Source organism: Phallusia mammillata, chromosome 1, assembly GCF_965637545.1.
Source record: "Phallusia mammillata chromosome 1, kaPhaMamm4.hap1.1, whole genome shotgun sequence".
Classification (NCBI taxonomy): Eukaryota; Metazoa; Chordata; class Ascidiacea; order Phlebobranchia; family Ascidiidae; genus Phallusia; species Phallusia mammillata.
Window position 1 is genome coordinate 33297954 of NC_137252.1, and position 14754 is coordinate 33312707.

The 14754-nt window shown below is 35.3% G+C and overlaps 1 protein-coding gene across 1 annotated transcript; it reads left to right on the top strand.

The window, feature by feature from the left end:
• The first annotated feature begins 8502 nt into the window (after positions 1-8502).
• Positions 8503-13750, top strand: LOC145208222 (MMS19 nucleotide excision repair protein homolog). Its single transcript, XM_080078894.1, has 6 exons — positions 8503-8704; positions 9743-9970; positions 10187-10378; positions 10756-10866; positions 11308-11403; positions 12838-13750. The coding sequence occupies exons 1-6, from the start codon at positions 8651-8653 to the stop codon at positions 13000-13002; spliced, it is 846 nt and encodes a 281-aa protein (XP_079935020.1). The 5' UTR covers positions 8503-8650; the 3' UTR covers positions 13003-13750.
• Positions 13751-14754: the final 1004 nt, after the last annotated feature.

Genomic DNA, 14754 nt, shown 5'->3' on the forward strand with positions numbered 1-14754 from the left:
TTTTCAAAAAAGTGAACCCGACTCGATAATTACAGCAAAATGCAATTAACTAACACCCTCTTTGGACCAAATGCCGAAACTGACGAAATATGCTAAGTTCAATACAATTTTTGAAATCTTTTCGGGCCCATTATTTTTTTTAAATTCGCAACATTGACTCATCTTTTAGTCTATTTTATTATTCCGGTTTCAAAAAAGTGAACCCGACTCGATAATTACAGCAAAACGCAATTAACTAACACCCTCTTTGGACCAAATGCCGAAAGTGACGAAATACGCTAAGTTCAATACAATTTTTGAAATCTTTTCGGGCCCATTATTTTTTTTAAATTCGCAGCTTTGCCTCATCTTTTAGTCTATTTTATTAATCCGTTTTCAAAAAAGTGAACCCGACTCGATGATTACAGCAAAATGCAATTAACTAACACCAACTTTGGGCCAAATGCCAATAGGGACGAAATACGCTAAGTTCGATACAATTTTTGAAATCTTTTCGGGCCCATTATTTTTTTTAAATTCGCAGCTTTGCCTCATCTTTTAGTCTACTTTATTAATCCGTTTTCAAAAAAGTGAACCCGACTCGATAATTACAGCAAAATGCAATTAACTAACACCCTCTTTGGGCCAAATGCCGAAACTGACGAAATACGCTAAGTTCAATACAATTTTTGAAATCTTTTCGGGCCCATCGTTTTCTTCAAATTCGCACCATTGCCTCATCTTTTAGTCTATTTTTACAATCCGTTTTCGAAAAAATGAACCCGACTCGATAATTAGAGCAAAACGCAATTAACTAACACCCACTTTGGGCCAAATGCCAATAGGGACGAAATACGCTAAGTTCGATACAATTTTTGAAATCTTTTCGGGCCCATTATTTTCTTTAAATTCGCAACATTGACTCATCTTCTAGTCAATTTTATTAATCCGGTTTCTAAAAACTGAACTCGACTCGATAATTACAGCAAAATGCAATTAACTAACACCCTCTTTGGACCAAATGCCGAAAGTGACGAAATACGCTAAGTTCAATACAATTTTTGAAATCTTTTCGGGCCCATTATTTTTTTTAAATTCGCAGCTTTGCCTCATCTTTTAGTCTATTTTATTAATCCGTTTTCAAAAAAGTGAACCCGACTCGATAATTACAGCAAAATGCAATTAACTAACACCCTCTTTGGGCCAAATGCCGAAACTGACGAAATACGCTAAGTTCAATACAATTTTTGAAATCTTTTCGGGCCCATTATTTTTTTTAAATTCGCAGCTTTGCCTCATCTTTTAGTCTATTTTATTAATCCGGTTTCAAAAAAGTGAACCCGACTCGATAATTACAGCAAAATGCAATTAACTAACACCCTCTTTGGGCCAAATGCCGAAACTGACGAAATACGCCAAATTTATTAAAAATTTTGAAATCTTTTCGGGCCCATTATTTTCTTTAAATTCGCACCATTGCCTCATCTTTTAGTCTACTTTATTAATCCGTTTTCAAAAAAGTGAACCCGACTCGATAATTACAGCAAAATGCAATTAACTAACACCCTCTTTGGGCCAAATGCCGAAACTGACGAAATACGCCAACTTTATTAAAAATTTTGAAATCTTTTCGGGCCCATTATTTTCTTTAAACTCGCAACATTGACTCATCTTTTAGTCTATTTTATTAATCCGTTTTCAAAAAAGTGAACCCGACTCGATAATTACAGCAAAATGCAATTAACTAACACCAACTTTGGGCCAAATGCCAATAGGGACGAAATATGCTAAGTTCGATACAATTTTTGAAATCTTTTCGGGCCCATTATTTTTTTAAATTCGCACCATTGCCTCATCTTTTAGTCTACTTTATTAATCCGTTTTCAAAAAAGTGAACCCGACTCGATAATTACAGCAAAATGCAATTAACTAACACCCTCTTTGGGCCAAATGCCGAAACTGACGAAATACGCTAAGTTCAATACAATTTTTGAAATTTTTTCGGGCCCATTATTTTTTTTAAATTCGCAGCTTTGCCTCATCTTTTAGTCTATTTTAATAATCTGTTTTCAAAAAAGTGAACCCGACTCGATAATTACAGCAAAATGCAATTAACTAACACCCACTTTGGGCCAAATGCCAATAGGGACGAAATACGCTAACTTTATTACAATTTTTGAAATCTTTTCGGGCCCATTATTTTTTTAAATTCGCAGCTTTGCCTCATCTTTTAGTCTATTTTATTAATCCCAAAGCATGCAAACGAAGACCGCTGTTAAAGAGTACAGAGAACTTTACGACCAAATGGAACCGGAAGAACGTTGGTTAGGTGCGCACACATATCTGCCGTCCCAATCTGTATTGAATAATATTAAAAGTGAAGGAAGTCTAGGTCGCCGAATAAGCAAATTGTGGTACCTAAATACTTTACGCTTAGAAATGGAAAAGGAAAGCCAATACTTTATCAGACACATTTCTGTTCATCCGCCAATGGTCGTAATGTATTCCGATGCGCAGGTAAAAACTTTCAATCAAATTTGTGTTTTTGATATTGCGTACTACGATTCGACAGGAAGCATTTTGCGACGTTTTGAAAATTATTCCGACTTTCAGGTGTACACCTTATTAATTACAAACCCAACACAAGGTGGAACTCCCCTTCCCGTAACAACATGTGTCAGTTGTTTACATGATGCAAATACAATTAGTCATTTGCTGAAAAACTTTTTGTTCGACGTGGCTAAAATTTGTGGTCGTGCTAAAAAACCATCGCTAATTGTAGTTCATGGGTCAATGGCTATGTGGAATGCTGCATTGAAAGCGATATTGCATGAAACGCGATTAGACTTTTACAACCGCTGTTTCAAAATTGTGACCGGGAGATTTGACGAGGTTGACTTGACCAAAACTATCTTTCATAATTGCTACAGTCATGCCATGAAAGCTGCCAAGTGTTTATGCCATAAATACAGCAATAAGCGTAAAATCGTTACAACTTACTTGTTTTGTATTAACGTAATGTTTTCATGCACGACGCTACCTGAACTAGATGAGGTCGTAGAAAGTTTTTACATTTTGACAAACTGTAAAAAAACCTCTGCGTTGGTTGAAAAACATTTTAAACGCCTTCAATTATTTCGGCTACGGGACTACACCGACGATGGCAATGGTAAGAACGGCAGCGACGATAGCACTGATTATTTTTATGCTTGCAAGTCGTCCGACAGATTGCAGGAACGTCATTCACCGTTTTACGTTAGGTACAAAAATAACTTAGATAATTTTAATACTTCGCAGGTGTGCAAGGATCACATGTATACCAATTGCGACGAAAATGTTTATTGCAACCCTCAGTTGTGAGAGAAGGTACTGGAAATTATTTTAAGTAGAATTTGCGCAACCTCGCAGTTAATGCTTGGAGATTTAACTCGGCATGACACAAAAGGCAATCTTTCAAGCGAACAACTTGATGCGTACGAAGCATTTTTCAAAAAGTGTGAAATTTTGCAACAAGCTGGTCACCAAACTATTATGGTAAACAATCAAACTCAAGGTATAATTGAAGAACATTTCGGAGACATGAAAGTTAATTTTATTGATGGCAAGCGTGTAGGGCGAATTGACGACTTCGTGGTAAAATACTTCAACGCCATAAAGGTTTTACAAAAACAGTTCGCCGACTCTGTGCAACACCTTACAACAACTCCTAAAAAAGTCTCGAAAACACAATTGGTTCCGTTTACAACTTCGATGCCTATGGTTGTGTCTAGGTTTAAGAACAGAAAACGCAATGCGACCAGTTTTTACTCGTCACAAGGTTTCGTGAAACAGCTAAAATATCAAAATAAGGCAACTTCGTTACAGGACAGTACCGAAATGACAGACACCCCAGTTATTCCTGCTTTCATATTTTGTCCCAATAATGACGATGTTGTTGCAACGTGTAAACCCGTAGCAGGTCTCGTTTGGAATAAAGTTCCTTTAAACCCAGTAACAATTGCAAATTCGGCTCTTGTTATGCCATGTAATCAAACGTTATCATGGCTGGATTTGTGCTCTATTTGTCCTAAGCCAATTGGTTCTACGTACACAGCTTTGACGCAAAACGCATATAAGTCCCACTCCGATACAACGCTTGGTTGGTTAACAGACAAGGCTGTTGATCATTATATTGCACGAGTTGTTCGTCTTTGTAACTATTTTCGTGCTGATCAATATGGATACATCTCCACGTTATTGGCATCAGAAATTTTAAACGGCAAGAAATTTAAGAATATTCATAGGGCATTCAAAGAAATTGTTCGCAACGTTTTGACGTTTTTGCAAAAGAAGTGTTGTACTTCAGTAAACCCTGATAGAACTCTATCCTTACAATGTTTTTCGCAAACGTATCCTTACAAGTTAGTTTCTGTGGTAGTTCATATGGGATCTAACGTTGCATCTGGTCATTACGAGTGCTATAGATTTGATGAACCAGGATTAACCCTCTTCAATGATAAAATGGTAAAACGGACATTATTTGAATGCGAAAAAGAAAACATTCTGACTGGAAGTTGCCTGTTTTTTAAAAAACGAATCGGCGGAGATGTTGACGCAATTGCCAAAACTCTAACTCCAACGACGTCAGTTAAAGTAATAGTTAGACGGCGACGTCACTGCAACTTGTCATCTGTTACAACGAAAGACATTGTTGTCAGCAAAGACATAGATCTACAGCAATCAGTTGACGACAATTTAATTCTGATTTCGGACTTTGAAAACCTACACTCAGAAACAAAAGAAACGTACAAGTATATTGCTCACAGTCTGCATACAATTCTTTCCAAAACGTTTAATGAAGCCAAATGCTTACCCGAGTGTTATTGTATGTGTTTGTTTCATGAAAAGCGCAGAAGTGAACTGATTCGCATAAATCAAGAATTTAGGTTTTGTAAGGGTTTAAATAAAGAATGCCTTGAGAATGTTGTGCGCTTTGTTGATCACAAATTCTGTCGTTCTCGCGTGCGGCAGCGTATTATTGGACAACAAATATTTAGAGAATCTTATGTGGGAAAAGAACTGAAATCTGAATATTCGCCATCAGGAAGTTTGATTTCTTCCGCGCTTGAAAATACTCCTTCTGATGTCAACTTGTTTTTAACCCACGTACTAAATTTGGAAGCTTATATACATGAAGGTGAAGAATATGTCGTACGTAGAAATGGGTATGTCGACAAAAACTTTTCAATGATATTAAAAACGAATACAAATGTTGATCTTCGTATTAAATGATTCCATCAAAAAATTGCATGAAAAAAAATCGCATTGCATGAAAAAACTGCATTTCCATGTTACAATGTTGCGCTATGTGCATGCACTGCATGAAAGCTAGCAGTTTTATTTTCTTTGTTTGGACAAATAATTGGTCAGGAAATTGTAACCATAGCCCAAAAAACAACAGTACATTCTAATGGTTAAACTACTAAATTTGTCCAAACAAAGATTTTATCTGCAAAAAATCAAACCACTACTGCTGTCGGAACCTTGACGTTGGTGTAATGGCTTTCAACCAATACCGGCAAAATAAAAATTGTAGGCGAACAGGGTTAAAATAATAGGCCCTAAAAGATTTCAAAAATTGTATTGAACTTAGCGTATTTCGTCAGTTTCGGCATTTGGCCCAAAGAGGGTGTTAGTTAATTGCATTTTGCTGTAATTATCGAGTCGGGTTCACTTTTTTGAAACCGGATTAATAAAATAGACTAAAAGATAAGGCAATGTTGCGAATTTAAAAAAAATAATGGGCCCGAAAAGATTTCAAAAATTGTATTGAACTTAGCGTATTTCGTCCCTATTGGCATTTAGCCCAAAGTGGGTGTTAGTTAATTGCATTTTGCTGTAATTATCGAGTCGGGTTCACTTTTTTGAAAACGGATTAATAAAATAGACTAAAAGATGAGGCAAAGCTGCGAATTTAAAAAAAATAATGGGCCCGAAAAGATTTCAAAAATTGTATTGAACTTAGCGTATTTCGTCAGTTTCGGCATTTGGCCCAAAGTGGGTGTTAGTTAATTGCATTTTGCTGTAATTATCGAGTCGGGTTCACTTTTTTGAAAACGGATTATTAAAATAGACTAAAAGATGAGACAATGGTGCGAATTTAAAGAAAATAATGGGCCCGAAAAGATTTCAAAAATTGTAATAAAGTTAGCGTATTTTGTCAGTTTCGGCATTTGGCCCAAAGAGGGTGTTAGTTAATTGCATTTTGCTGCAATTATCGAGTCGGGTTCAGTTTTTTGAAACCGGATTAATAAAATAGACTAAAAGAAGAGGCAATGTTGCAAATTTAAAAAAAATAATGGGCCCGAAAAGATTTCAAAAATTGTATTGAACTTAGCGTATTTCGTCCCTATTGGCATTTGGCCCAAAGTGGGTGTTAGTTAATTGCATTTTGCTGTAATTATCGAGTCGGGTTCACTTTTTTGAAACCGGATTAATAAAATAGACTAAAAGATGAGGCAAAGCTGCGAATTTAAAAAAAATAATGGGCCCGAAAAGATTTCAAAAATTGTATTGAACTTAGCGTATTTCGTCACTTTCGGCATTTGGCCCAAAGTGGGTGTTAGTTAATTGCATTTTGCTGTAATTATCGAGTCGGGTTCACTTTTTTGAAAACAGATTATTAAAATAGACTAAAAGATGAGGCAATGTGGCGAATTTAAAGGAAATAATGGGCCCGAAAAGATTTCAAAAATTGTAATAAAGTTAGCGTATTTCGTCAGTTTCGGCATTTGGCCCAAAGTGGGTGTTAGTTAATTGCATTTTGCTGTAATTATCGAGTCGGGTTCAGTTTTTTGAAACCGGATTAATAAAATAGACTAAAAGATGAGGCAATGTTGCGAATTTAAAAAAATAATGGTCCCGAAAAGATTTCAAAAATTGTATTGAACTTAGCGTAATTCGTCAGTTTCGGCATTTGGCCCAAAGTGGGTGTTAGTTAATTGCATTTTGCTGTAATTATCGAGTCGGGTTCACTTTTTTGAAAACGGATTATTAAAATAGACTAAAAGATGAGGCAAAGCTGCGAATTTAAAAAAAATAATGGGCCCGAAAATATTTCAAAAATTGTAATAAAGTTAGCGTATTTCGTCAGTTTCGGCATTTGGCCCAAAGTGGGTGTTAGTTAATTGCATTTTGCTCTAATTATCGAGTCGGGTTCACTTTTTTGAAAACGGATTATTAAAATAGACTAAAAGATGAGGCAATGGTGCGAATTTAAAAAAAATAATGGGCCCGAAAAGATTTCAAAAATTGTAATAAAGTTAGCGTATTTTGTCAGTTTCGGCATTTGGCCCAAAGTGGGTGTTAGTTAATTGCATTTTGCTGTAATTATCGAGTCGGGTTCAGTTTTTTGAAAACGGATTATTAAAATAGACTAAAAGATGAGGCAAAGCTGCGAATTTAAAAAAAATAATGGGCCCGAAAAGATTTCAAAAATTGTATTGAACTTAGCGTATTTCGTCAGTTTCGGCATTTGGCCCAAAGAGGGTGTTAGTTAATTGCATTTTGCTGTAATTATCGAGTCGGGTTCACTTTTTTGAAAACGGATTAATAAAATAGACTAAAAGATGAGTCAATGGTGCGAATTTGAAGAAAATAATGGGCCCGAAAATATTTCAAAATTTTTAATAAAGTTAGCGTATTTCGTCAGTTTCGGCATTTGGCCCAAAGTGGGTGTTAGTTAATTGCGTTTTGCTGTAATTATCGAGTCGGGTTCACTTTTTCGAAAACGGATTATTAAAATAGACTAAAAGATAAGGCAATGTTGCGATTTAAAAAAAAATAATGGGCCCGAAAAGGTTTCAAAAATCGTATTAAATTTAGCGTATTTTGTCAATATTTTGATTTGGCCAAAACGTTCGTTGCGCAACCATCCTTGACGTTCTCTCGTATCGCATTCCTTTTTTCGATTTTATTCTGGCAGAATGACAATGGTATTAAACTAGGCAGTGACAATACCTTTCAATATGTTGTTTTGCCTGCAGCTAGCGTGATCTGTGTTACAAAACTTCCCAGTAATTTTATTGTGTTACCATCCCATACTTCGTCATTAGTTAAAATAAAATCGTTGTAGTCTGCCCAACACTTGTATCACTCTGTTCAGTGACCCGTGTCTAAAGGTTGTTCTTCACGGTTAGGGGATTCACCTCAACTTTTTGCGAGCTAATTCTATTTCGTGAAGCCATTTTCTTTTCATCTCATCACCAAGTTCCTCTTTTGAAAGTTAGCGCAAAGTTCTAGGATTTTATGCTTTGTGTACAAAATAAAAGCTTGGAATTGGAACACATTATTTTTCTATCAGTATTGCAGTGTTTTCGCTTGGAATACAGGAAATTCCGTTTGTATACTTAATTTTACACTTACTAGTTTTTACAAATAGCCTGGAAATTATTACGTTACACACTAACCTTTTGAAAAGTAAATATTAAAAATAAATGATTAGAAAATGAATTGTTTTGTAATACACTGCTTGCTATCAACTAAATTGTGTTGTTTTCAATTTAGCTTCATGTAATTTCATTCAGATGTTTTAAGTAATAAATAATATTCACCAACTGTTGACTTCTACATTGTAAAGTGGCAGATCTGGGAAACCAGGCCTGGATCTGCCAAGTGGATTGTTTTGCATTAAATGAAGCGGAGTTTCGAAGAAAGATGTATTGAAACAAATGATAATCAAAACCAGGTCAAAACAGTTTTTAATTTATTGATGTTGATAGGTTGGTAGCATTTACAACAAGTTTAGTATCTACAAAAGTCAAGTTCTCTGAAAACTGCTGGTCTGCTTGATGCCCTAAGTCTGCTAGGTACCTTGTGCAGTTGGTCCAGTCTGCAGGGTGTGGCAGCTGCACAAGATTTTGTTTAACAAAAAATTTGGACACCATTTTTGTGGATTGCATGCAAAAATTTCACACCAGAAGCATTTAATTGTCCTGTCTTGACCTCTTTTACTTGTTTGGGACCTGCTGAGATTGGTCTTGCACAGGAACTCGTATAAAAACAGGACATCTGCAGCATTTTCGAGTTACGTCACATATGTTATAAAACCTACGCGATCCTGGCAACCAGCAAAAAAAGGCGCCAGCAACCACGCAAAGGGTGCACTTTCGACCCCAATATCTCGCGAACCAAACAAAGCTGAACAAAAAATTTTTAACACAATACTTTTGTAAGCATTATCAAACCATCGATGGCATTGGTATGAAAAAATATCAAAACCACAAATATTAATATGCTTATAAATATGACTGCTTAATGCTTTAACACGTTTCGCAGAATAAAAGCCACTGACATATTCTGTTTCTGCAGAACATGCCGTTTTCAAAAAGCCCTAACTGGTTATTGCAATATCGGGGGCTCAGCTCCGAATATTAACTTGAAGTTCATAACTTGCGCATAATGTTGCCGTCCCCGCTCGCCAGCAATCAATGACGCGCCACCGCTCAAAATGTCCAAAAGGGGTTCACTTTCGACACCAATATCTCGCGAACCAAACACAGCTGAACAAAAAAATTTTAACACAATACTTTTGTAAGCATTAACAAACCATCGATGGCATTGGTTTGAAAAAATATCAAAACCACAAATATTAATACGCTTATGAATATGACTGCTTAATGAAAGCACAGAAAATAACTCAACAATGCAGTGTGTAACTACTGACTGCTCTAACTACTGACTCAAAGCTATAATACTTTTTTTAAGTATATTTTTTACATCACAGACACTGGACAATGTATCAAAAGTTTTTGAAAAGAAACGAAAAGCAGGAGCATCCAGCAACAAAACACAGTGTATGACTTTGTTGATTTGGACAACGAAGGCATTGGCTCAACGGAATACTGCCAGAACAATGGATTTTGTTGATTTGATCATGACACAATTTGGTGTTGCAGAGATTGGAGAAATGGCTGCGGCTGGTTTTAGTGTTCTTATGAGAGAATCAGAAGAGGTACACTATAATGTAAACCTTGTTTAACCAACAAACTATCAGCTTAAATATGTTACATTTTTATAATTTAAAAAAAATCCCCACAAGCAAATGATGTAATGTATGACTAAAGTGCTTAAAGCTAAAGTTGACAACATCGTCTAAGTTGATCAGTCCGGTCCCAAAGTAGCAACAGAACCTTCTTTTTTTTTATTTTATATATTTTTTATTTCACAGGTTTTAAACAGTGCGTCTCATGCCATAACGAAGATGATGTACAAACAAAGATTCTTCCTTCTTGTTTTACCGAAGATTGTCAACGCATTTAAAACCATGAAATTGGATGAACCTCAAGAAGAGGAAAATCAAAATAGAAAAGCAAACTACCTAACTGCCTTGGCAGAAATGCTTGTTCTTATTCACAAACAGGTGACAATTAGTTTAATTGATTTTAGTTTTACTTGAAAAGTTGAAATAGACAATAAAAAAATTAAAAATGTTTTGGAAGAATGTCATATAGCTGGTATTTTTTGGACTAAATGGTCTAAACTCACTCTAAATTGTAGTAATTGTGTCATAGTGTGCCAGAAAAGTAACATCTTTCAATAAACTTGTTCTCATTTTTGTTCCAAATTTATATTTTTACCAGATATTTCAACTAAAACAGTTGCCATCATCAGTTAAGGTAGTGCACATGCAAAAATAGGCATGTTTATATACACAGCAAGAAAAGAGAAAAGGCATGTGTTGTTTTAATAAACGTTAATAAACGTAACAGTTACAATAACCTTTGCATTTTTTCCCAGGTTTTGCTGGCACAATTCTCTAACTTAATGCCTCTACTACTGCAGTCACTTCATTCAAAAGTTTCTTCACTTCTTTTATCTGCTTTATCCGCCCTTTTGAACCTCATTCAGGTAAAAAGGAATTCTTTTGTCAACTATAAAGAATTTTTGCCCCCTTAGTTACTTTTCCTAAACCCCTTGTGTTTGCTGTTTTGTTGCACTTTACAAGTATTTTTTACACTTTTTTGGCTAAAATACCAGTGTATTTTCCAGTGTTTTACTGCATGCTCTTGGATAAATTGTTACTTTTACCAGATATATAACTATACACACTAAGCAAATGAAATATAAGCAAACTTTGTGTTTAATGTGGTTTTTAAAGAAAAATAGTTAATTTGTTAAGCACAAATTCTAAGTGATAAAACTTGTTCTCAACAGCACTTTTTCTTGATTACAATGAGTCCAAGACAAACCATACTTTAAGTATCACTGTAACCTCTATTTGTTCACACCTTTGGTACATTACGTTATGTTCAACTGAAACTATTATATGGAACTGATTTACAATTACAGGATGCACCAGATTTAATGGATTCCTATGCAGACACACTTCTGGATAATTTTCTATCGTTGTTGGAATTTAAAGGCAACATGTCAGTTAGACTAAAGGTAATATTTGTTTGTTTTTTTAAGCCAAAAATGTTTTGTGATGCTGCAAATGTTTTTTTTTGTTTTTATCATTACTCCTTGGTGTGCAGTCAAGGCCTGAATGCATCATGCTCAATAATAAGTCATCCATTGAACTCTCTGATTTTTGCTAGGCGTTTTGAGCTGTTAATTTTTTTCTTGTGCAATTAGAAAAGTGTATTTTATGTTCAGGGTGTTCAAATGTATTTCATGTACATCAGGAGTTTTGAAGCATTTGTTGGTATGCCTTTGAAATCACTACATAGTTCTTGCACTCTCTTCTATATTTCCTGGAAAGTAACTTGTTTCCCTTACCTTAAAGCATCTGGAAACTGGTTTTGCACCCCATGATGTAAATCAGTGTTCTCAACTCGTTTCAGGCTTAGACCACCAATTTAATGAAATAAATATCGTGTACCAGTCAGTTGAAAGCAACCACAACAAGCATATTGGCTTGACATATGTTATTTCAATACAGAATTTTTAAGAGTGATATCAAACAACAGCTAACAATATTTGGCCAATCACTTGGATAACCTTTTTTTGCACTGAATATTCAGTAAATTATTATGGGTCCCCTTCCCTGAAGGGGACACATCTTGATTACACTCTGTTTTTTTCTTTTTTCCGCCGAAGTTTGTCCATGCACTTTTGGCATGAAATCTTTGGTGGATTTGGATGAAACTTTCACAGATGGTAGATATAGTTATGTAGATGTGCTATCTGCTTCTTTTGACTTAATAACCCCAGTATTTACCCCGCTAGACCCCAAAATGTGAAACAATTTTGTATGTTGCTGCGCACCACAAATGAAAGATTTCTGTGGTGTAACGGTATAGTATAGGCAACAGAACACATGGTACATGTGTTTGTGCATTACTTGGTAGGCATTTTGGACATGCCGGTCAGAGAGTGTATTAACAGCCTTATGACGTCAGAAGCGTTAAGGAATGTTGCTAATAACACCCCTAGTGGTCAGAATTTTAAACATGGTCCGGTTTGGATAAAATTTTACATGACTGTCGAATTAAATGTGACTTGTGTAGTTTCTATCTCACACAGCATGATTATTTCTGAAGACTTTTTTTCGTCCTGTTTAAACTCATAGCACCTAAATTTATTATTGTTTTTTCCAAAAATGCACTAGTTACAACTTTGCATGTGTGGGGGACCCATGAGTTTCTGCATGCAGAAACAACTAAAGGTATAAAATACAGTGGCTGATATGGGACCAAAATAGGTTATAGTATATGTGCAATGGCAATATGTGCTAAGCCACCCTTCTAGTATGCAACTAATTCCAGTTTATCATCTAATATAATTAACGTCTTGTGGACCACAAAGTTACCACTGACCACTAGTTGAAAACCCCTAGTGTAGCTTTATTTAATAAATTATGCATGTTTTTTTATTCAGGCTGTCACATGCATCGGATCACTGACGCTTCTCCCATCACCAACCCTTATTCCAATGAAAAACAGAGTAATCAAAAGCCTCTGTCACACGCTTGATGATCGCAAACGCTCAGTGCGAACAGCAGCAGCTAAAGCTAGATCAGAATGGTGCATTGTGGGTACTTAGCAATGGTTAAGAGATTGATATTGGGGTTCTGTCATGTGGCTTCATTTGTGGTGATCGTTTTAATTATTTTAGCTTGTTACTTAGTGTGTGGAATGTGTTCTAGGTATTGCATCAGTATAGTACAGGGGGTGCAAATTTCAATAAGAACTGCAGGCAGAAAAAAATACACATTCTAATTTTAGTTTGTGTCACTTAATGTTTAAGTTATTGCTTTGATTATGTAAAAATCTAATTTGTGTCTCCTTTTTTAACCAAATAATTATCACCACCACAGAAAAACGAAAAGTCATTTTTAACCACCAAAAGTCGCCTTTGGACCACATGCCTTGTGTTTTGCCACCCTGGTATAGTATTAAAGACCGTATTTTAAGTTCTGCCATTCATAAAGTTTCCATATCATTAAAAATGTAAACTTATTCCAAAATTTAACATTTACTATAACTGTTAAAAAATTGTGATTTTGTTTGTAATAAATAGTCATCTAAGATTTGAACTTGTACAACAATGCAGCCATTCCCAGAACTTATTTTACCTGTTAATATAACATTTCTCTTTCATCATCAAAAAAGAAAATCTTAATATTTTGTCAATGTCAAACTATGTTAATTATGAGCATCGTTTAGTTAAATTTCGGTATTTATTTGCAAATTGTGTTGTGCATAGTACACATAAAAATTGTCCATTTTACATTTGTATGTATGCATTCAATTGCAATAAAACGAAACAATAAAAAAAGTATTTTCAGTTTTTTAATTAGCCAATTTTTTTCGGTTTAGAGATTTTACAAAGACACGTGACAAGTTTAACGAATATGCCAGCAAAAAGATATTATGTGGTGCACCACTAGCCTTTGTGGCGACTGTTATGACGCGTTGTGACGTCACTCCGTGGATTGTTACGTCACGAGCAGTTTTAATAGCGTGTCAAGCGGAATATTTGGTTCAGATATTTAGGAGCAGAAGTTTCCGTAATCAGTGATTTTTAAACAAGAAAATTTAAGTGAGTTTTTAAAAGAACGGCCATAAATAAACAACCTTAATTTTACATTGTTGTAACCGAAATAACCACTTCATATAATTCTTCGTTCATAATCTTCACGTTAAATATTGGGTCGATGCCATTTTTCTCGCACCATGTTACGCAAATGCGTGATGCGCATGATAAGTTTTCACACATTTCGACCAATCAGCGCACGAGAATTACGCGGCACGTACACAAAATCAATGACACAATAAAGGTTTATGCTAGAAGTGCTTGTTCACGAGCCGGAGTACAGGTGTGCTAGAAGTCGGATTTTGCCAATATTTGCCGGAGTTTACGTTTTATCAGATTTGCCGGATCGGGATTCTGGAGTTTATTTTGCTTTCATTTATGCTTCGTTAAAACAATGATTGTTCGTTGCACCGGAGTATTATGAGGATTCGGAGTCGGATTTTGCGCTATTTACCAGGAGTCGGAGTCTAAAGAATCAGACAAAGTGTTGTAAATTGTGGGTATATTATGATTAGTGCATCTGAGCACTTGGTAAAAATGTCCTATACAAACAACATTTGACACCTTGTGTGCCTATAGGATAAAAATCAAATTTAAGTTGTGTTTTCTGTTGTTGATATTTTTTTTTAAGTAAAACTAATTCATTTGGTATGAATAATTGTTTGTCTATAGTTTTGCCGTTTTTGTTGTAACCAGAAATTAACCTTTTTTGTACTTATTTTCATTGGTGCAGCGAACCTGTCTTAAAATGAAACAAAA